The sequence below is a fragment of the Nothobranchius furzeri genome, chromosome 7 (assembly GCF_043380555.1).
Source record: "Nothobranchius furzeri strain GRZ-AD chromosome 7, NfurGRZ-RIMD1, whole genome shotgun sequence".
Lineage (NCBI taxonomy): Eukaryota > Metazoa > Chordata > Actinopteri > Cyprinodontiformes > Nothobranchiidae > Nothobranchius > Nothobranchius furzeri.
The window spans coordinates 73,389,623-73,414,232 of record NC_091747.1 but is presented as its reverse complement, the minus strand read 5'-3'; the positions used below and the strand labels follow the sequence as shown (position 1 = coordinate 73,414,232).

The 24,610-nt window shown below is 43.1% G+C and overlaps 1 protein-coding gene across 2 annotated transcripts in view; it reads left to right on the top strand.

Annotated features, from left to right (window-relative positions):
• The window catches only part of vegfc (vascular endothelial growth factor c), an 83,437-nt gene that overhangs the window by 39,076 nt on the left and 19,751 nt on the right, over positions 1–24,610 (top strand). For both annotated transcript variants that reach the window (XM_015954349.3, XM_054751726.2), the window contains exon 5: positions 14,842–14,984. In XM_015954349.3, the coding sequence (XP_015809835.1) occupies positions 14,842–14,984 (143 nt within the window). The remainder of the gene's footprint in view (positions 1–14,841; positions 14,985–24,610) is intronic.

Sequence of the window (24,610 nt, the reverse complement as noted above, 5' to 3'; positions counted from 1 at the left end):
AAGATCCGTTTTCGTGTGAAAAAACTCCGTTTTCGTGTGGATGACAGGCCAAAACGTAGAAAAATATCTACGTTTTGGCAGATCCCCGGCTACGTGTGGACAGGGCCTCAGTATGGTATAAAACATTTCTCATATTCAGATGATTCCATTCCTGGGTACATTCCAGCAGAACTTTCAAAAAAGGATACCCTGATACCAGCATCAGCATGAGCCCAAATACCGCAGGTGTGTTTGTTCTTGTACTTATAACAGTTAGCCTGGCAAGTAATCCTATATATGTGAATATGTAGTCTAGCCACTACCCTTAGACAGATCTCATTTGTTGGGCGGAATCTACGGTTGTCTTTCAAATCGTCTCCACGTGCTATTGGACAAAGAAAAATGTGACACACTCACCGCTATGGATGTCAGTCAACAGGACAGTCAGACATACACTGTCGAAGAAGACACAAACACATCCTTTTTCTAAACGAAGGACTTAAGTGCCTCTATCTTTTCTTGACTCAAAGAAAAGCATAAGTCTAAATAGTCCAAAGTTGTTTCAAACATGCCGCCACCATCTTCAAAGTTTCACTTTGTCACAGCATCCCGCCCACCAAACCGATAAAGCACTGTGACTGGCAAGACACAAAACTGCCCAGGCCAATGGTAGACCTGCTGTGACTCCAATGTAGCATGTGTTACAAGTACCAAGTCCAGGGCAAAAGATGCTAAGTTACCTGAAAACAGGATAAACAGAATAAAATGATGAGGCAGGAACCGTTTCTGTGCTTTACAAATCCTCTCGGGTCGGTTCTGATTTATTAAACATATACAGGGTGGGCCATTTATATGGAAACACCTTAATAAAATGGGAATGGTTTGTGACATCAACGTCCTTTTTGTGGCACATTAGTAGAATAGAATAGAATAGAATAGACTATTGACACAATGGGGAAATTCACTTGTTTACAGCAGTGCCATCACTTAAGATAAATAGCTACAAAGGTACACGTATAGGGAGCCTAAGTCTTCTAAAGAGTCCCCGGAAGAACAAAAACATGAATGCAAGTCAATGGAGTTAAATGCTATTTTGAAATCCGCTTTGCCTTAGACCCTAGATCACATATGTTGTACTGCAATTTAAATGAAAAGTAATGATGGGTGTTTCGACCATGGCTGTGACGTACTTTGAGATTTATCAGCTTGTAAAAGTTTGTAATTAGCATGATTACACACCGGAAATTGCCACGTCGCGTATGTGACATCACCACATAATGTCCTCTCCCCTAGCGTAGCTGCTACTTACCACATGACCAGATTTATGGCGGTTCTTTCCTCCTGTGGGAAGTTTGCTGAACTTACAGCCCTTTTCCCTCAGTTTTCTCCGTGTCTGGTTCGATGACGTTTCTTTTGTGAAGCGCATTTGTAGTCCTGGACTTATTTCCACACAAAATCTAAAATAGCGCCCTGTTCGAAAATAAGTGCAGTCTTGGTATCAAAATGTGTCTTTTAAAATTCACGGACATCACATGGGAAATCCATGGCACAAAACAAGTGGCATTAGAAAATAGCGTTTTTAGCCCCATTGACTTGCATTCTTTTTTTTTTTTTTGTTCTTACGGGGACCCATGGTCTGGAAGAAAATGGGCGTGACTTAGGCTCTCTATATATACACATAGGTGGTAATCTAGTATTGTAACCTTTGACTACTAAAAACCACGAATAAACTTGGGTTCCAACACAATGCAGCATACTGAAAGAAACACAGACATGCTATGGAAATCCGGTATTGCACAAGTATTGAACATATAATGAATATTGCATTGGTGTTATTGTGTACTAGGATAATGTCAGTACAGCTTAAACTGAGGGGTTATACACTTACTGCAGAGGGGATGAATGGCCTACGGTAGTGTTCTGTTTTACATCTTGGATGTCTCAGTCTGCCTCTGAAGGAGCTGTCCATGGTCTCCATAGTGGAATGCAGTTGGTGGGAGGATTTTTTGTAAGATGGAGCTCATCTTCCCCAGCACCCTCCTTTCACATGTCTCGTCAACTGAGTCCAGCGGGCAGCTCAGAACCGAGCTAGCTTTGCAAGCTAGCTTGTTCAGTCTCTCCCTGTCTCGGTCAGAGCTGCCGGCACCCCAACACGCCAGAGCAGAGTGGATAACAGGGCCAACAACAGTCAAATCTGTTAAAAAAACTGGTTAAGCTCATAAGCCCAGTTCTGGTTCCTCTTCAGCAGACTCACTGACACCACTCCTTCTGTGACCTGTGATGTACCTGAGGCCTCTCCATGCCCCTCGAGCATTGTTCTGCCATAGCTGTTTCTCCAGCTTCTACCTGTAGCCGTCTTTAGCCCGTCTGATCTTATATTTGAGCTCCTTCAGGACTTGTCTCTGCTCCTCTTTGTCTCCAGCCATATAAGTGTGGTAGCCTCATGGAGGGGGCCATTCCTTGAACACTGCTTCTAACCACATAAACATTCTCCCTCTCCTGATAATAACATCTTACTTTCTTTGACACTAAATGTGCTACTACTAGTTTACCTGTTTAATCATAGATTCACTAGGATAAATACAATAAAGTTTATCTCTCACCAAATAGAATATTTACTAAGAAATCATAATTTAACAATAAAACACTACTTGGTGTGTGTGTGTGTGTGTGTGTGTGTGTGTGTGTGTGTGTGTGTGTGTGTGTGTGTCTGCTCTATCTTCTCCATCCCCAGTGAGTCGTGGAGGATGGCTGCTTATACTGAGCCAGGATCCTCTGGAAGTTTCTTCCTGTTAAAAGGGAGTTTTCCTCTCCACTGTCGCTACATGCTTGCTTAGTATGAGGATTGCTGTAAAGACACTGACACTAGTCAGTGACTCAATGCAACCTGCTGGGTTCCTTATATAGGAAACTTTTTTCTGATTGGCTTAATGAACTGACCTGAATTGGAATGTTTTCTGTGTGAAGTGCCTTGAGACGACTCTTGTCGTGATTTGGCGCTATATAAATAAAAAAAATAAATAAATAAAAGCTTATTTCTTATCGTTACCATACCATACCATACCATTTTATTTATAAAGCGCATTCAACATGGCATTACAACCAGACAAGGCGCTGTACATTAAAAGATTACAGTTAAATTAACACGTTCAGAATGACATTTAAAGCATAGTTTATAAGAAAAAATGAAAACAAGAAAATACTCGAACTAACAGTCGTAAAACACTAAAAACGCAAAGGAATGTGAAACAACAGATAAAAACATATGAAAGAACCACAGTAATACAGATGTTAATTATTGTGCATTCTATTGTAGAAAGAATGCAGATGTCGAAAGTGGTCCATGATTATGTATTATATGCAAGGTTGAAGTAGTGAGTTTTCATGCGAGATTTAAAAATGCTAATTGTTGGTGCTTGCCTCACTAGTAGTGGTAATGCATTCCACAGCTTGGGAGCACAGACAGAGAAAGCCCTTTCTCCACGGCTTTTCAGACGTGCGTTTGGAAGAGCTAGGAGGAGCTTATCCTCAGACCTGAGAGCACGAGGCGGATTGTAGTAATGGACGAGTTGACACAGATATGGAGGAGCTTGACTGTTCAGGGATTTATAAGTGAGCAGCATGATTTTGAAATTGATCCTGAGATGAACGGGCAACCAGTGGAGAGATTTTAGAATTGGTGTAATGTGCTGTCTTCTGTCAACTCCAGTCAGGAACCTAGCTGCTGAATTCTGGACTAGCTGAAGTCTAGATTGAGCTGCTTTACTGATGCCGTATAAGCAGGAGTTGGAGTAATCCAGCCGTGAAGTGATGAAAGTGTGGACTACTGATTTGAGAAGACGGACACTCAGGATGTGCTTAAGTTTAGAGATACGCCTGAGGTGGTAAAAACATGATTTAACTGTGTTATTGACCTGAGCATCCATCTTCAGAGCCTGGTCTATTTTAACTCCAAGGTTGGAAATTACAGTGGAGACATTAGGTGAGAGATAGTTGAGGTCAGGTTGAAGAGTAGCCGGGATGCTGTGAGGATTAAAAACGATTACTTCTGTTTTGGAGTCATTCAGATGGAGGAAGTTATCAGCAAGCCAAAGCTTAACATTATCGATACAATCAGACAGAACTTGCATTGATTGAGTTGGCTTGAATGAAAAGTAGATCTGACAGTCATCAGCGTAAAGATGGTATGAGACAGCGTGCCTTCTGAAAATGGCTCCTAAGGGCAGTATATAGAGGTTAAATAGTAACGGGCCGAGTATTGAACCTTGTGGGACACCCCAACGGAGTGGTTGTGACTCGGATGAACAGCCATCCAACATGACTCTAGCGGACCTGTTATAAAAGTATGACCTGAACCAATCTAGGGCTGAACCAGAAATGCCAGCCCAAGTCTGAAGTCTGGTGATCAAGATGTTATGATCGATCGTGTCAAATGCTGCTGATAGATCCAAAAGTAGCAGAACCACATGGAAACCTGAATCTAAAGCGAGAAAAATGTCATTAAACACCCGAACATGAGCAGTTTCAGTGCTGTGCTGTTTTCTGAAACCAGACTGAAAAATGTCCATTACCTGATTGTCATTTAGATGTGTCAGCATCTGTTCATACACTATTTTCTCAAGGACCTTAGATAAAAACGGTAATTTGGAAATTGGTCGGAGATTAGAGTAATCAGTGGGGTCGAGACCAGGTTTTTTCAAGATTGGCTGAAGAACGGCATGTTTAAAGGCAGAAGGAACTTCAGCCAATGTCAAGCTACTATTTAAGATGTCTAGCACATTATGGCTAATGAAAGGAAAAACCTCTTTCAGGAGACGTGGTGGGATAACATCTTCTGGGGAGCCAGACGGTTTCATGGCAGCAACAGTTTTTTCTAGATAGGGCAGAGAGATGGGCTGAAAGCTTTGAAGTTGCACATGAGGGGGAATGACTGAATCAGGAACATGGTTGGTTTGGTGAATCTGAGCTCTGATTACACTAATCTTATTTAAGAAAAACTGCAGGATTTGGTTACACAAGTCAGCAGACGCAGAGGAAAATAGTTTTGTAACTGGTGAAAGCACTGCATTCATAGTTTTATATAACACACCTTGATTATTAGAATTAGCCGTTACAATGCTTGCAAAAAATCGATTTCTTGCGCCTCTGACTGCTCTTTGGTACTGAGACCACGCCTCTCTCATGGATTCAAAGGATACAGTAAGCCTGTCTTTTATCCATTTACGTTCCAGTCTTCTGGCATGTTGTCTCATGGAACGAGTTTGCTCGTTCAGCCATGGGTCAGGTCGGGATGTATTTCGCCTTGATTTTAATGGAGCGACAATATCCAAAGCAGCCAGACAGGATGAATCAAGCGCATGAAGTAATCCCTCAACAACAGTAAATTCATCAGTAGATTGAAATGGAGCTGAATTCAAAGCAAGAATAGCAGCAAAATGTGCAGCAGTATTGGGTCTGATTGTTCGAGAGAAGCTGGGACGGAAACACTCAACACGAGAGGCAGAGTCTAAGTTCATATTAAACACAACTGGTGAGTGATCAGAAAAAGTTGCAGGTAGAATGCCAAGATCACTAATTTGCAGCCCATGACAAAAAATCAGGTCTAGTGTGTGTGTATGACCATGAGTGGGTCCATTAACACGTTGGGACATGCTAAATGAGTCAATAAGATCTAAGAAATCCTTTACCAAAGGTTTGTCAGGACAGCAGACATGAATATTAAAATCACCCAGCAAGAGTATTTTTCCATATCTGCAGGAGACGTCTGCCAGGAAGTTTGCAAATTCATTAAGAAAATCCTTGTTATAGGGTGGTGGACGGTAAATGAGTGCACATAACAATGGAGGGGAACGTCCCAATTCAAACAAACTTAATTCAAAAGACAATGGAGTTGATTGATGGGTAATCGGTGTGCAGACAAGATCTGATTTGAATATAGTCAATAGACCTCCGCCCCGGCGCTGTGCTCTTGGAATGTTAATGAAGGAGCATCCAGGAGGTAACATTTCAACAATAGCAGCTGAATCTCCAGGGGTTAACCATGATTCAGTGGCGCATAGAACAGACAAGCTATTGTTCAGGAAGAATTCCTTCAGAATAAAAGTTTTATTTCCAACCGATCTGGCATTGATCAGTGCAAAGCGAGTCGACTGCTTTCCCGATGGAAGAGAAAGTCCGGCTCCATCAAATCTTGCAATATACTGTAGGTTGGCCAGATTTATTCCCCGCTGATTGTGCCGTCCAAAACGAGAGCGGCGAAAACGAGAGCGGGAGGGCAACCCGGTGGAACCCAAAGAAACAACAGGCACCAAGCACCCACCTCGAGCATCAGGGGAACTCCGAAAGCACCGCTCCTTTCCCCATACGCAGTAATCTGATGTGATTAGGCGATCTCCACATCTCCCCCGATTGTGTGCCGCAAGCTGGTCAGCAGCGGTCGGCCGCCGGATCATCCTCGGTTCCGAAGCACGCATACAGCGCTTGGCTCCGTGAGCTCCCAGCTGGAGAATCATCCCCACATCCCACGCACTCGCGCAGCTCTCAGCTCCGTGAGCTCCCAACTGGCCGGTCATCCACACCTCAGACACATCCATGTAACATTCAGCTCCATGTCCTCCCGGTAGCAGCGAGATCAGCTCGACTCGATTGAGATGCCGATGGATCCGGGACATCACAGTCACGGAGCAGCGCTCCGATATGGCTTCGCCACGCCGGATCCTTCGGAGCTGAACAAAGAAGCCGCCTCGTTTCCCCCGCTTCTTTTTCCACGGTCTCCGGGGCAGCGGCAAACCGACGGGCAGCACAAGCCCGGAAGCTGGGCTAACGTCAGTCTCCAGCGGCGGTGGGAAAGCGTGGAGCAACACAGGCTCTGCAGCTGGGTTCGCGTCAGTCTCCAGCGGCGGTGGAAAAAGGTGTCCCGCATTAGAGTTCTGAAAAACATCCATTCTAGAGCGGATCGAGAGCAGGAAGTCCCGATCATACACCAGCAGAGAATCGGCACTGCATATGGAAAAAATACAAGAATACAATAGAAAAACAAAAAAGGTTGGGAGCTGAGCAGACACGCAGCCGGTCATGGGCGCCATCTTGGTCACACCAATTCGTTCAGCAGGGATTTCAGCTCAGTGGTCAACCAGGGTTTATTATTGGAGAAGCACCTCACTCTTTGTGTTGGGACTGTGTTCTCTACACAGAAGTTAACATAATCAGTGACACAGTGGGTCAGGCTGTCAAGGTCATCACCATGAGCGCTGCAGAGTGTCTCCCAGTCTGTGGTTTGGAAACAGTCCTGCAGCCTTTCTACTGCTCCCTTAGTCCACACGTTCACCGTTTTTTTTTTTCTGAGGAGGCTCCCTAATCACCCTAGGTGTGTACTCAGGGTTCAGGTAGATGAGTTTGTGATCTGAGCGGCCGAGCGGAGGGAGGGGGAGGAGGTGTATGTGTTTTTAACATCAGCATACAGCATGTCGGTCAACTGTCCTATTGTCTCTGGTGTGGCTTCATATACTGGGTAAAGGTGGGGAGGGGAGGAGTGTGAGGCGTGATTAAAATCCCCTTTGATGAGAATGAGCGCGCCTGGATGGGCCGTCTGCAGCTTCTCCACAGAACTTTGGAGCCGCAGTGACCGCGTCTGTGTACGCCTTAAACGCTGTTACATGTGAAAAGTCTCTCAGGATAACTGCATTGTTGGTTCTTTTTTAAAACACAGAAAAGTTTTCTTTTTTACCTTGCTAACATTTCGTTCGTGGCTGCAAACTTCCTCAGGGCTGACGCTGATGGTGGTGTCACTTCCACTCCTTTTATCCGCGGGCAGCAGAGGACGTTGTCCTCCTCTGCTGCCCGCTCTTCCCTCTCTGATGATGCGGTCCCATGCACGATCCAATGTGTAGACCCCATTGTCCCTGTTCATGGTCCCGCATCCACGTCTCCTTATCTCGATAGCGTCTTTTATCCATCTTTTGTATTTCTGTTGTTCGGTGTTTATGATCCTTGTGTTGTCCCAGTCCATTATATGGTTTTCTCTTGAGCAGTGATCTGTTACGGCTGACTTCTTTATTGTGCTTTCTGCTTCTTCTTTGCTGCTCTTGTGTGTTTACGACTTGTTTCTTTCTCACACTCCTTTCTATGTTCTATTGTTCGTGTGTTGAGTTGGCGTCCGGTTTCTCCTATGTATGTTTTATTACAGAGTTTGCGTGGGATTTCGTAAATGATCCCACATTTAAGTCCAGCTGGTATCTTGTCTTTTGGGTGTACTAGTCTGTTTCTAACTGTTGTGTATGGTTTTGTCGGTGTGTTTATGTTGTGTTTTTCATTGTTGCTCTTATTTTTTCTGTTATGCCTTTGATGCATGGTAGGGTTATCACTGGTTTTGGTTGTTGTCTTTCTGGGTTTCTGGTTCTTGGCTTTGGTTGTTCTTTTCTTTCTGTTGTTGTTTGTTGTTTTCCTTTGTTTATCGCCCATGTCGGGTTTCCGCAGGTCTTTAAAGCGTGTTGTATGTCTTTGTCCTCTTGTTTATGGTCTCTCGCTTCTGTTATCATGTTTGCTCGGTGATATAATGTTCTGATTACTGACATTTTGTTTATGGTAGGCTACCGTACACAAAATTCTAAATATTCCTCTCAACTTGAATTTATACATTTTTAAATACATAAACTGTGGTCGACGTACCATGGTCACCCACAATCTTAAAATGGACTATGACTGTAACCTGAAAAGAGCTGAAAGAACCAGCAGAGGGCAGCAGTGTGCCCTGGAAGCATGGAGTCTGCTAATTAAACAAAGAAATTGGGGTGTGTCCGAATCCACGGGAAGGTTGCTTGTAAGAGCGCATTTTGAGGTTGATGACGTCACAGCGCAGCGACGAGTACTGTCCCAATTTCAAGAATACTCATTCTTGCGTCCTCAAATGCGTCCTCGCTCCGCCCACATTTCAAGGACGGGTCTGTTGTATCCTCACAGAACAAGGCTATCCCAGCATGCTTTGCGCACCAGCTGTGGATTTTCAACTGGAAGAGAAAATGGGGAGAGCTACGAAGCTTTAAACGTAAATTTGTTAAAAACTAGCCGTAGAAACCTAAAAAGCTTAAAGTGGTTCTGTTTATAGGCATTTTTCGTTTGTACATTTGTCTTTTTTAATTACATTTTAGGCAGAAATCAACCAGAATGTGTTTGTATCGCTGGTCCCGTAGTTATTCCCGTTTGTTTGTGTGTGTGTGTGTGTGTGTGTGTGTGTGTGTGTGTGTGTGTGTGCGTGTGCGTGTGCTTGTGTGTGTGTGCAGAGCCGGATTAACGGAAAGGCAAAGTAGGCACGTGCCTAGGGCCTGATTTGCTGGATGGGGCCCAGACAGAGGGACAAAATTAAAAATAAATAAATTAAAATAAAATGTACAAATGTCGTATGACAGAAATTGTAGATAGGACTCCTATCTACAATTTATTTCAATATTTATTAACTAAAAATAGTTGTTAGGTATTTTATATGCGCCATGGTCCTTTACCTGAAATAACACACCTTACACAAAGAGAAACAGAGGAGAGAGAGAGAAGGCCCAAACCCCCTCCAGAGCTTCCATCGTCTCTCGCCCATATTACCTCTCCTCTATTACCTTAAAGAAAGTCAAAGCACACACAGATAATGTGGCAAATTGTAACAAACCTTAAAATACGTTACAAAACTTCCTTTGCAACGGGTGAGGGGAAGGCACAGAGACACACTGGAGTCAGAAGCCATTTTCCTCTCACAAAGAGCCAAAGCTTGTGGAGAGCTTTTATTTGAAAACATACACACACCCACAAATTCCTCAAACACCCTCCTTTGCCTCAGAAAACAAAAGGGATCCTTCTGATAGCGTGAAACTCCCCGTCGGATTAGTTTAGCTTCAAATAATGGAACAAAACACCTCGAGCAGAAAGGAGGTTCTAAAAACATTCAAACGTATTTGGGTCAGTACTTTTCCTTAAAACATCTAAACATACCGTAAATCCTCTAATACAGACCCGGGCCTGTATTTGACTCAATCTCATCAAGCTCCAGGCCTTTATTGGAAGGAGGGCCAGTATTAGAGGCAGGCCTCTATTTCTATTTGAGCGAAATGAACTAATGGTTCGCTGGAGTTTTTGACAATTAAAATTGAGCCCACATTTTCAAAGTTAAACACATTTCTTTTAACAACGGTAGTTTCTGCTTCAGCCCTCTCCCCCCTCCCCCTGCGCAGCGGCCGCAAACTCACTGATGCGCCTGCAGCCTCTCGGAGTTCCTGCTGCTCTAAACATTAAAATAATTATTTCATTTTCTGTTCCTCACTTCTGATGACCTTCAATGGTGTCTGTTTGTTGCAACCACCAGGTACAAAAACTAGCTTGTTTTTATTTGACTATTTTTCTGTCCTGCCTGTTTATTATCTTCCTGCATCTCCTCTCAATCCTAAAGAAAAACTGCTACCTGGGTTCATATATATTCACCTCATGAGTTACCTTTGAACTGCAGTTCTAAAAGATCTACCGACCGCAAAAACTGCGGAGCGCTCGCTGTTTGGCGGCCGTATCAGCGATCAGTGCGTCGGAGGACAAGGTGTTGCGCGCAGCGCCCCGCTCCACAGCAGCGAAACGCATCAGGCGCAAATAAAAGACAGAAAACATTAAAGGAAATGAACCGACATGAACAATCGCGTGTTAAAGTAGTTTTTGAGGTGGCGACACCTGATTGTTACTGTGGCCGTGCTCAGGAGGCAGATCTATGACCACGAAAACAGAGGAGCGCTCCCTGCTTGGAGGCCGCATCAGTGATCTGTGCGTGGGAGGACAAGGTGAAGCGCCCCGCTCCACAGCAGCGATACACATCAGGCGCAAATAAAAGACAGAAAACATTAAAGGAAATGAACCGACATGAACGATCGCGTGTCAGTACCTACGGTCTGGCACAGCGCGTTGCCTAGGGTTAGGGTTTGCGTGTTGTGTGAGTGTTATGTAAGCCACAGGGAAGGTGATGTGTGTTCTGTGGAGCGGGTTGAATTAGCATGGTTAACTGACACCGTGACTCTGTGGTAGGAGCGTGATAGAGGATCGTGTCTGTAGCGTTACAAAGCGTTGAAGATAAAGCCTAATAAAGGTCTGTGTGAACCTCAATTGCCTCCTGCTGGTTGATTTGGGGACTCTAACCCTGCCGCTGAGACGCTCATACTTGCTTGTTACCACATTCCATCCGGCCACAATAAGAGACCGGCCATTATTCACCGCCGCTGACTCCGACACCGGCCAAAATTGGAGACCCGGCCTTTAATTGAATACCGGCCTGTATTAGAGGATTTACGGTATATGGATGAGGCGAACTCTGCTTGATGTTCAGCTTTTATCCAACAATAGTGACAATATTTATCTTAACCACAGACTGTTACATTAGCTACGTCACATTAACGCCAGCCCATGACTGTAACCTTCAACTTGGGTGCCACCCAATTAAGGACGTCAGAGAAGCGGTCAGAGTCAGAGCGGGACACAACAAAGCTAGCAGGTGTTTTTGAGTAGGCTAACTTTCACGATGCTTTCGGGTGCGGCAAAACGTACAAAAACATGAAGAGGGACAAAAGAAGAGACAGCGGGGGGCTTTACAGAAGTTTCTGTCGGGCTGCCCGGGCAGCCGTTCGACAGCTGTGAACCTGCTCGAGTCAGCAGAGCCAGAGGCCGGTACCCGGAGGGGACACAGCCCGAAGACGCGGTGGAAGATGCGGCGGAAGACTCTGTAGCACCAACGCCGTCAACATCAACGCCGTCACAGAAGGACGAACTGGAAGAACAGCAGCCAGTCACAAGTGAGCCCAAAATTGTCTTACAGCAGGAGCCTCTAGACCAGGGGTGTCAAATATCCGGCCCGCGAGATAGTTGTGAAAACTTTATTTTCATACTTTACAATGTAGAGTGAAAATAAACGTATCTTTGTGAGCAAGTTTTCTCGGTAACGAATATAAATAAAACAAAGCTGCGCTCAAGGCTCACACAAGAACTTGAATCACATCCTGAAGTTGGCCGCCACTCAGGATGTGACTTCTGATGTTGATGTGCCGGTGAAAGCTAAAAGATGTAAAGTAAAATGAGTCAAATATACTTTAAATGCTGCATGGAACTGATCTAGCCATGTGATCTGTAAGCTCTTTGAATCACTAAGGAATGTTTTTTTTTTATTTATTGATTTTTTATTTTTTTCAAGTTTTCAAGTACCCCTCAGGTGTTGTACTTGTACTACACTGTCCTCAGGCTCCAGCCTTGTTTCATATTGATTGTATTAAAACAAAGAAAACAATCTGAAGTTTTTTTTATTTATTTACCGGTCCGGCCCACTTGGGACTAGATTTCCCTCAATGAGGCCCCTGAGCTAAAATGAGTTTGACACTGCTGCTCTAGACCATCTAGACCCAGAAAGGGTGTTAGCAAGCTACATTTGATCCTGCAAAGTGGTACCAAATTGATGACAGGGTGCGTGAGTACTTTGCACTAAACCATCCCTCTCAAAATACTGGATATTTCTCTGCATCACAGAGGAAATATGGAGACATAAACCGAAGCTTAACCAAGGAACGTTTCTTTAGACGTGTTTCTGCTGTGATTGAGGCATGTGATGCTGGAAGGCTGAAGATGATCCCGGAGGGGAGCATGCTAAATGGTTTCCTTGGTAAGTGTTGCTGGTTTTAATAATTATTTTTCAAATAATTTTATTCATGTTCAAATAGCATAACAAACAATAAGTTCACACAGAATTTCTGATTCAGCAGAGGCGAAAACAGCCTGAATGAGCATAAAGCAACATCAAAACTTAAGATAATGTTTTCATTTTATTAAAATACTTTCTTTTAAGATTGTAGATTGTATAAAATTTATACTGTAATAGTTTAAGCTGCGTGTTTATAGTTTGTTTTTGCGTCTTTAAACATGCTTCAGTCGATTCAAATTAATCTATTTATTCTTGAAAGTCTTTCCACCATCATGTGATTAATTTGTCAACATTTATAAATGTTGTAAGCTATTGTATTTAGCAGAACATCTTTTTAATTAAATGTAAACAGAGCAAATAAGAGAAACATATTTGCTCTGTTTACACAGTTTAATGACACCTATTGGTTATTTAATGGTACTACTGCCTTAACAATGACACTCCCAATGGATAAGATTAGGATAATTTATTAGCATTTAATACAGCTGTGTAATGATGTATACATGATTAATATCAAAAAATAGTCTGATAAAATGTTTAACATATAACACATGACTTATTTTGGCATACAAACAAAAATGTGAATGAATTTTTATTAGTAACTTTGATAAGTTTCAGATTTCATTTCATAAAATAACATTGATGGGGGGGGGGGGGGGGGGATTTATTTAATCCGGCTCTGTGTGTGTGTGTGTGTGTGTGTGTGTATATATATATATATATGTAATTTTTTAAACATATTTATATTTTTTTTCTAAAATGACAACAAACCTCTTGTAGTAAATATTTATGGAAGAGGAAAAAAGATCACTTAGACTTTTTTCTCAAAATTCTCTATACTAATCAGCAATTATTTCAACAGTTTTTTAATGTGCTTTAAAGGGGTTTGGCTAGTCTCAACCTGCTTTTGAGCAGCATTGTGACGCAGAGACAAATGACGCTGAGAAACACCCGAGCATTGACCCATGAGTGTTTGTTGTAACAAATGTCACGTCCTTTGAGTGGGGTGGTTCATGCGCAGCGTGCACTCCAGACTTGCTTTAACGTTCTGCTTCCTAGTCTGACTGACAGCCTAAGCTTTCACACAGTCACCTTATGCCAGATTTAAGCACACAACAGGAGACCATAACCAAAACGAGACAGTGCCTGTGAAAACGAAGGAGAATGCAGGACTGTCCCGCACAAAGCCGTCACCTTTACTACAGCGTATCAGCCACTCAGGAAGGCAGCACGGAGCGCTCAGAGTCCATGTCTGGAAAAGGTGTGCAGGTCTGGATCGAACCATTTCTGCGTCAGGGGAGATTTGCTGTATTTTTGTTGTTAAAACAAAATGTTTCAACCAAACACTGTATGTTTTTTTATATTTACTGGTGTGTTTAAAAGCACAACCAGTAAAAATCAATTCATATTTAATCTCTTATTTTAGGAGTGCTGAGATTCAATTTAGGGGACAAAATATTCACTCAGTCCCATTTCCATGTTAAAGGGACTGGGGACAAAACAACATGTCTTTACCCTGCTGGTCATAAGGACAGACAACAAACATATCTAGAGTGACCCCTCACACACACACACACACACACACACACACACACACACACACACACACACACACACACACACACACACACACACACACACACAGGAGACAGAGGGAAAGTCATGTTTGTCTGGAGAAGAAGAAACAAGGTATGTGGAAAGAACTCAGAAGCAAATCCTGAGCAGAGGAACCACAGTCTAGATTTAAAAGTGGAAGCAGTAACTGGAGAAAACCTAGATTCAAACATTTACAGTTGATTAAGAACGCTTACGGAACAGTTTTCAACATAAACGTTTTAACACTTTAGAAATGCTGATTGTGCTAGACGTTGATGACGTCTTGGTATGGATTTCCTTTAGAACCTGCTGGTAGAAAAGAGGATGATGAGAACTGTAACCATGGTGGACCATCGTATGGATATTGGGTTCAACTTTAATCAGTCACAGATGAAAATGTTGCCATGGCCCTTGTATACAACTGAACAGCCTGGACACACATTTTGCTGCAATTTAGTTAAAACGGTGCTTCATGCAGAAAATCTCATTTTTGTTCTGCCTTTGAACTGTGTTTAAATATCTTAACTATGACTCTGAGATTCTACTCTGGCTCTCTGTTGAAGGTGTCCTACACTCAACCAGACGTGTCCCTTTGGTCATACCTGGAGCATCAGTCAATGTCGCTGCACCATCATGGCTCCATATGTGCAACACACCACTGTTCCCCCACCATTGGTCCTTCCAAGGACCCCCCGGGAACTAAATGGTGAGTGTTTGCTAATTTTTCTTAGGATACATTATGAAACATAAAATAAAATGCACGCGCTTGAGTTTACTAATGAGTCCAAGGGCGTTGGTGATCAGGCTAGGTAGGAATGAAAGCCTTGTCCGTGACCAGGCTGAATCCACTCGACCACGTGTTAGCTTCACCTTGTGACAATGTCTCTTATGTGGTTTGAAGGACAAATGAATTTCAGTTCCCAAAAACAGTCAAGACATTTTTCTTCTCTTAATGTGTAAAAATAAAAGAAAAACTTTCTGAAAACTACAAACTGCAGAATATCTGTTGACATTTTCAATGGAGTCTGTGAAAGACATATTTTTCAATGACCCATCACAGATCGTCTCTGATCTCTGCAGCTGCCTGCAGGCGGCAGCTCTTTCTGCAGAGCATGTTCATTTATTAGCACACCATCTATATAATTAAAACAAGCATGGTCATCTCCGAAGCTACAAGTGTTGCAATGGTGATGTTTCGTCTACTCCGCTGCCTTGCCATCCCGATGGCAGAAACAACTATAAGCAACTAAAGACAAAAAGAAAAGATCCACCAAATTCTAAACTAAAAGTCCTAAAGTCCAAAATAAATACCCCCAAAAAACACAAAATAGCTCTATAGCTCAATCCACTACCTACATCAAAAGGACTAGAGCAACCTGCAGCTCTGGAGCCGTATGCCGCTCTTTCAGCCATCTGATGCGGCTCTCTGTGCTTGTAAAATAATGAATATATATATTTAATTAAAATGCTTTACATTTTACTGCATTCATTTTTTTAATCTGTATTCTAATTCTAAATGTAAAGATTGTCTGTGTAAATCTGAACAGGTCCAACCCGATGTCCCGTGAGACCGGGTGTACAGGTCACCTGCTTGTGCGTAACCAAAAGTGTCAATACGAGCTTTCTGAGCTGAAGAGGATGTGAGATTCTGGACTTTGTCTCAGACAGGCTCATAAATGTGTCGCCACATTGGAGACAGGAACAAGCGCTATTCAGGCAAAGTTTCGTAGACCGGGAACATTTTCTAAGTGACGTGTCTCTTTGAGAGACAGGGTTTGGAAAACACTCGCTTCAGAGACAGGAATCATCCCGCAGGCGCTCTGGTTTTGCCAGTCTGTCAAATACGGGAAATATCCAGTCAATGTGAACCCTGCCATTTAACTATTTAACCTTCTTGTGAAGATTGTTCCAGAGAAAAAAAAAATTAAACTCGATTGATACCAGAGCCATGCGCCGTTATCTCCATTTTTAAATGAGGGTAAAAATACGAATTGATCATTTTCTTACCTTTTCAACATTGTTTAATGTAAAGTTTCATTCATTACAAAGTTTAATTACAACAATCCAACAAGTCAGAGCCTGGATTTGTATTCTGCATAGTTTAAACATGTTTTAAAAGACGTGTGTGACGCGTCAAAAAGCGGCACCTGCTCAACTTAAAACCACTAACAGGGTGAAAAATATCTAAATATTGTAGCGCAGATGGGCTACAACATCTGGATCAATTTAATACAAACCGTTTTATTAATTATCTTCTGTTGAAAGATAATTTTGACGTACATAAGCGAGCAGTATTGGTTGCTGTCACCTGTGTGGTCGGTTAAAGCAGGTCTCGGCTATCTTAGGGTGGGCCCAAGTGTAAGTGGGTGGGCCCAGGCCTGGTAGGCCCACCCACAATGCCCATGGCTGCTGCGGGTCCCAGGGTTTTCTTTACTGTGGGAAATGGGTAATAATGGCTCTTGATGGGAAAAGGTTGCCGACATCTGTACTAGAGTAAATAAAATCCACAATGTTAAGTCAGTCTCAAAATAGTTTGGAACACATAGCTAAGAAGCATAACAGAGTTGGTCCGTGTCTCCTCAAATATCTCTGGGAGCCTGCTTAAATATCACCAGGTGAGGATGACAGATGAGCCAAATATTTTCAGCTGTTGCTGCTGCTGGACTGAGCATGCCTCTGTCCTTGTTGCTGAACCGGCTGCATCCCCATTATGAGTGACAGAGAGGTTGGGCAGGAGCAGTCCCTGGTGCTGAATGGCAGAAATAGCAGGGACACAGGCAGGGGTGGATTAAGGACTGAAGAACATCCGGGGCTTAACACATGCACACACACGCGCGCACACACACACACGTGACACGCACTAGTCAACATCATATATGTCTTGTACCACATAATTTTTAATCTGAAGCTACATATTAAGCATTTTCAGGGCAGAGTATTGTTCCTGTTAGTGTTTAGTGTGAGATGATAGTAAATATTCCCTTTCTTTCTCCAACAACGTTACCTGATAGTAAGCTAACTTTAGGCAAACCAGCAGCACAACAGATATTTTCAAATAAGACTCACAAACCTGAGTCAACACCAGTCTCATCAAAGCTGGGGTTCTGTCGCCGTACTTTTGGTCTAAAAAACGTCCTTATGTCCATCTTCACTCATGCGTTTCAGGCAGAGTGTAGAAGAAGCCGGCTGCTGAAGGGCTTCTTCTTCAGTGGTGGAGGCTCAGGCAGGCTGTATACAAACTACTGCCAGCTGCTCCCTCTCTGTTGGACTTTGGTACTGCATGTTATTTCTGCGATTTAGATCCGGGGCTTCCTATGAAACATCCGGGGCTTCAGCCCAAGTAGCCAGGCCTAACGCCGCCCCTGGACACAGGGAGTCATGGCAACAGCAAAACTGGAGGGCTGGTGAAAATTACAGGGAACGTAACACCCTCTTCCAAAAAAAATAAATAAGAAAGAACGGTCAAGCAAACACAAAACTGGCTTTCTTTACCTGCTAGAACCACACCCCTAAACCAGTGGTCCTCAATAGCAAAGCACCCAGCCGCCTTCCTCACCCCCGAAGAAACTAAGGTTAGAATACTGGTTAAATAAAAAGGAGAGTAGACACAAACTGCCTGGGAGAAACTAACCAACTATAGCCCAGTCTTCATGCAGTTCTAAGGTCTGCAGAGAAAGCACGTGCGTATAAACACATTCAAACGAGCAAGAAAAAGTGGTGGCCTTTTGCAAGTCCATCCCTTCACCTCCTGGGGTGTCTGTACAGCTGAACGTTAACATCTTGACTAAGTACTGTAGTGCGTGAGGGTACATCCAAAAGCAAACAGGGTTAGGACTGGATCAGGTGCACCAATTCACTTTTTTAAATTTTCCTCTAAATGTTTGAAAATCAGATAACTTTTCCAAAATTTGAGAATTGTTTAAGCGGGACTTACGCAGTGTGTTAGACAAGGATGTACATCCTCCTCAGAAACAGGTGCGGGGATATCAGAGGCACACATCACCCACACACCCTTGCCTGGTCACTCTGCTCGGAGTACCTTCTGCTGCTCTCAATCCCGAGATTGTGCCTAAAGAATGCATGATGATAGGGTCTTTGCCATTGCAGGTCCTTAGCTTTGGAACGAGCTTCCTTTCAGCATAAGGGTCTCCACCTCTGTGGCGGTTTTTAAGGCAAGGCTGAAAACCTATTTTTATGATCTGTCTTTTAATCTTTCTAATTAGTTTTATTGTTATTACTTAAAGGGTTCCATTATATTTTTGTGTTTTTAGTCTGTTTATCTGATCCACAGTTTTTATTCTTCTTTTATTTAACCAAATGCTTTTTATGCTTTTAGGTTTTATTCATCTGTGAAGCGCCTTGGTGGCATGCTTCATGCCTGTAAGGAGCTATATAAATAAAAGTTGAGTTGAGTTCCACATGAAGGTGTACCTGTGGTTTCAGGAGAGTGATAGAATTTCAACATATCCATATGACATATTCTGGATTTCTGTTGGCAGTGAGGAGTCTGGATGACATAAGTGGTGTCATTTAACTTCTTTAGGACCACAAAAGGGCCCTCAAACTGAGCAGTCAGACAGTTTCCCACAAGTGTGTTTAACATCAGAACTAGATCTCCAGGGTGAAACTCATGAGGGACTGCTTTGCAATCTTATTTGTTTGTCACACGTATCTGAGATGTACTTAACCCTCCCTCTGTCCTAATGGGTGTGACCCCACGAGGAAAGATGACCATTGAGCAGGGTTGTTGGTTTATCCCTTGGGTCCATGCGGCAGGGGTGAGGAGTGAGCACCACCTCACCCCTGCCAAGTGGACCTCAAGGGATAAACCATCAATCCTGCTCAATGGTCAACTTTCCTCGCAGGGTCACCCATAAAACCAGTGGAAGGGTTAAATGTTCTTGAGCCAATTTATTAGCTTGGTGTAACCTAAACTGGAAATGTGTTACATACCGGCTTATTTTCTCTTTCTTAGAAACGGCTCCGCTCAAATACTTATTCAGAGCCTTCAGGGGACCCTGTGGAGTGTGCCCAAAAACCAGTTGAGCAGGGCTATAACCAAAGAACTCCTGTGGAGCTTCACAGTATGCAACCAGCAAAAATGGGAGCCCCTCAACCAAACAACTGCCTGTACTCAAACAGTATTTCTTCAATATACTTGTCAGAGTCTGATGCCAGTGTTCCAGCACTCCCTGGCTTTCATGGTGATATGCTGAGGAGATCACATGCTGAAGGCCAAGAGTAGTAGCCACAGTCCTAAACAAATCAGACTTAAAATTTGACACTCGGTTTGTCTGCATGGTTGCCTATTTCTCCAGTCTCGTGTCCCAGAGCAAAGGGAACCCCAAGGTGCTGTTTAACACCATCAGCAGCATCGTCTCTCCTGCTTCTCCTACAGCTTCCATCCACTCTGTTGCAGACTGTGAAAACTCTCTCTGTTCATAAAGTCAATCAGGTTAGATCTAGCATCTCTCCCGTAGCCTAATCTCTGCGTCTACCTCTCCTGACTCCAATCCGCCATCCTAGATAACTTTGATCCACCAAACTAGTTAACTCTATGAAGACCTCTGCATGCCCCCTCGACATCTTACCCTCATCTTTGTTTAAAAGTGCTTTTCAGTCCATCGGTACCAGCGTGCTCTCTATAATTAATGCTTCTCTGGTTTCTGGTCAGGTCCCTGCTTACTTTAAGAACGCTGTAATCCACCCGCTTCTTAAAAAACCGAGTCTTGACCCGTCTCTCTATAGCAGCTTCAGACCCATCTCTAAACTTCCGTTCATCTCCAAGATCTTTGAAAAGGTTGTGGCTAAACAACTCACAGCTGCTCTTGATGAACATAACATCTATGATAGCTTCCAGTCAGGTTTTCGTAGAGCTCATTCTACTGAAACAGCTCTTCTTAGGGTCTCTAATGACCTTCTGACTCACAGTGATGCAGGGGACTGTTCTGTTCTGGTCCTGCTGGACCTGACTGCAGCCTTTGACACTGTTGACTAGGGCTGCAACAACGAATCGATAAATTCGATGAAAATCGATTACGAATTGCGTCATCGATTCGTTGTGTTGCGCAACTCTTCCAAAAGCCCCCTCCCCTCCCGCCCGCCGTTGCGAGCAGACCGGTGGAGAGCCGGCAGGTGTTTGTAAGAGGAACATGGCAGAAGCAGCGAGACCCCAAAAAAGTAAAAACTTCTAAAGTTTGGGAGCATTTTCAGTTAAATCAGGCGAAGACATGCAACGTTTGTAGGTCAGACTTAGCATGGCACGGGGATACTACAGTGATGATGCAGCGTCTTAAACACAAGCATGTCAGAATCATCAGCGAGGAAGGAGAGAGCTCGGTGTCCGGGTAAGTTAAAAACTTTTCAAAAGTGATTCACCCAAGCCCCGGATTATTACACACGCTAGACATGCCCTAAGCTCGTTAAAAAAAAATCTATAAAATTGTAAGCGCAACGCTATTAGATAGTCGGGGGGGGGGGGGGGGGGTTGCGCTACTGCGAACCGGTTCCGCCGTCACATTCCCGCAGAAACTGGTTGATCACACCGGGGCCAGACTACTAGCATGTGGCTTTACAACCACAATGTCCTCAGAAGCGAAAACGCTTTTAAAAGGGAGGGAGGAGTCCTAACTGTTGCTGCAGGCGTGTTGTGTGAGAGTGCAGTTATATACTGGTTAATATATTTTTGGGTTCAGTTGCTTTCATGTGGCCTAATGTGAGTCTATTTGGGATCATTGGAATGATCAGCAGCATTTCTTGATGTGACTTTATGGCAGTTGCCCAGGGCATCATCACAAGGAGGATGGCATTCATTTACTTTTGTTTTATTTGGTATTTTTTCAGTCATTTTTGGAAATAGTGATTAATTTTGATTAATTCACAGCCTATGCTTAATTACATTTAAAAATTAGTTGTTTGACATCCCCAATTATAATAAATGTCTACAGATGAGATCAAACAAAACAGATGAGAATTGCCCTTAAAGAGCAAGTCACTCCCAAATAAACATTTTTTTTGCTGATAAACTAAATAAACGAGTGTCTAATCGTGCTGCAGACACGTGTCGTCAATAATTTGGCACTTCAGTGCATCTTAGTTAAAATTTAAATATTCTGCCTAAAACTGGCAGTGTTGTGCCGTTGTCAGGTAAAAACTCTGCACTGTATTTTAATTTAAATCTGCCACCGCTATTGGCTAAGAAGTATGCTATGATGTAAACTGGTACATTATGATGTCACAATGCTGTCGTGAGCCTGAGTGTGTGTGTATTTGTTAGCGGCTCCGCCCTCTCGGTCTGCCAGGCAACAGCATGTGTTGCATTTTTCAAACATGAAGCGGGAGTGGAGTTAGACTCTGGTAGGGGTTGACTTGCTCTTTAAGCTGTTTAACTTGGACCAAGCATTTTAGGTCACAGATAGGTGTAGCTTAGGGTCTCTGTCTATACACCTTAGAAAACAATTTAGGTGATGGCATGTTGTTTTTCTGCTATTGAACTGTTTTCTAATAATGTGTTTAATAAAGTGAAGGAAGGAGAAAAATAACGTTTCCCTAGCAGTTTTAAAAAATGTCCCTATGTAATCCGATTAATCGATTAATCGTGTCGAGACCCCATCCGATTAATCGATTATCCAAATAATCGTTTGTTGCAGCCCTACTGTTGACCATCACCTGCTACTGGAGAGGCTGAGAGACTGGGTAGGACTATCAGGAACTGCTCTGGAGTGGTTCTCCTCTTATCTTTCTGAGCGCTCCTTTTCTTTGGCCATCTCCAAGTTTAGGTCCTCCACCACCTCCCTTACCCATGGTGTCCCACAAGGTTCTGTGCTGTGGCACTTACCCTTCCTCCTCTATCTGCTTCCTCCTCAGCACATCCTAAGCTTCTTCAAAGGGAATCTCCTACCATCTTTATGCAGATGACATCCAACTGTACATCTCCTTTAAGCCCCATGAGATGTCTAAGCTGCAGCTGTTACACACCTGCTTAGACTCTATCAAATCCTGGATGGCTGGGAGCTTTCTTCAGCTGAATGAAGATAAGACTGAGATCCTCGTCTGTGCCCCAGACAAGCTGGTTCCCAAAGTCAGAGACTCTCTTGGTCAGCTTGCTTCTCACACCAAATCTTCTGTCAGGAATCTTGGCGTGACCTTTGACCCAGCTCTCACCCTGGATTCTCATGTCAGTTCCCTTGTTCGCTCTTCCTTCTTCCATCTCAGGAACATCGCCAAGCTAAGTCCCATTCTGTCCCGCTCTGAACTTGAGACAGTTGTCCACACCTTCATCTCCTCACGCTTAGACTACTGTAGCTCTATTTTCACGTGTCTGAGCAGAACCTCCCTGAACCGTCTACAGGTGGTTCAGAATGCCTGTGCTCGGCTTCTGACCAACTCCTCCAAACACACCCACATCACCCCGCTTCTCCTCCAGCTTCTCTGGCTGCCAGTCAACTTCAGGGTTCATTTCAAGATCCTGGTTCTGGTCTATAGGGCCTTACATGGACAAGCACCATCATACATTGGTGATCTTCTTAGTCCCTACACCCCCAGCAGGTCCCTGAGGTCTAGTGATCAAAGCCTACTGGTTGTGCAGCACCAGGCTAAAGACCAAAGGTGGCAGATCATTTGCTGCTGTGGCCCCCAGACTCTGGAACTCTCTCCCCCTGAGCCTGAAATCAGTGGACTCAGTGGTCTCCTTTAAAAATCAGCTGAAAACTCACTTGTACAAGCTGGCTTTGGTGTGTCCTTTGTCACCTCCCTCTCCTTATTCTATTCTTATTCCACCTTTCCCGGGATCCATTGACTTCCCTCTCTCCTATTCACTTTCTCTCTCCATTTATTTTGTTCTTTTCTCCTTTTAAACATATTTGTAATCATTTTTTAAAATCTTTTTATACTTTCATTTTTGTTTTTGTTTTTATTTTTGTGAAGCGCCTCATGATTTTTATCTTGAGAGGCGCTATACAAAAGATCGTCTTCCTCTACTTCTAAGCAAACCAAACACGGAGAAGACGGACGACAGAGCTTGGGTAATCAGGACATTATTAAATCACTATAGACAAAACATTCATTGTTTAAGAGAATATGATTGTAATTAACCTATAAAGTGAGGATATCTTTGTATGAGACAAAATACGATTCTTTTATTAAAGTTAAGTGTCGTGTCTTCTGTCTGGAGTCTCCTTGTGCTGCTTATCTCCAGCGGTCAATGGGCAATCAGGCGGGGTACACCCTGGACAGAGAGCCAGTCCATCGCAGGGCAACAGGGACACACAGGACAAACAATCATGCACACACACACATACACCTAAGGACAATTTAGACAGACCAATAACCTAACAGTCATGTTTTTGGACTGTGGGAGGAAGCCGGAGTACCCGTAGAGAACCCACGCATGCACAGGGAGAACATGCAAACTCCATGCAGAAAGATCCCAGGCCGGGAAGTGAACCCAGGACCTTCTTGCTGCAAGGCAACAGCTCTAACCACTGCGCCACTGCGCAGCCTGTTTTAAAAACATGTTCAAATCATTTAGAACAGAGGAAGGAATTGCGGCACACTCAGCTTCAGACACCATGTTTATGAGAAACTCAGCGTTGTGGTGCATGTTTGACATACACTGCTTGTGAGGTGATCTAAACCCCCACACAGCAGGGAAGTCAGCATAAATCCCAATCAGCAAATTGTAATCCAACATAGCAATATCCACAGGCAGGAACAAATGCCACGTCAAAGACCAGGAAGACTGGAACTCCAGAAAATAATCCAGAATAATCCAGGAGAGGAGTAGATGCCAGTGAGTCATCAGGTTATCAGTTCATCTGGTGGAGCTCAAGGCATCATTAGAAACACACAGGGCAATAGACTCACACTGCTGACATCAGATGGTAAAAAAGTAAAAAATAAATAAATAAATTAGGAACTATGTGTATGAAGATTAACTGAATGATGTAGTTAAAATCAGAGGGAAAAAATGTGTAAATATCAGTGATGAAGTGTAAATATTGATACAATTCTTTGAAAAAAGAAAATGTATAAAATGTAGTGAAATGAGTGAATTAATTAAATGGAAACTAATAAAATCTGAAAATAAGCGGTAAAGGAAAAAAAAATCATAAGTGATAAGAGTGGTGTAATAAGCTAACCAATAACAGCAACTAAAAAAATGTGTGTGTTCTACAAAAGTAAAACCAAATGAATATCGAAATGTAAAAATATACAAATTCTGAATATTGTATATAACAAAAATGATTTTGAATATAAACATTTTTAAATGTAAAAATCTTAAGATGGTTAATACTTATGAGGGGGGTACTTTGGGCATGTGTTGAAAACCCC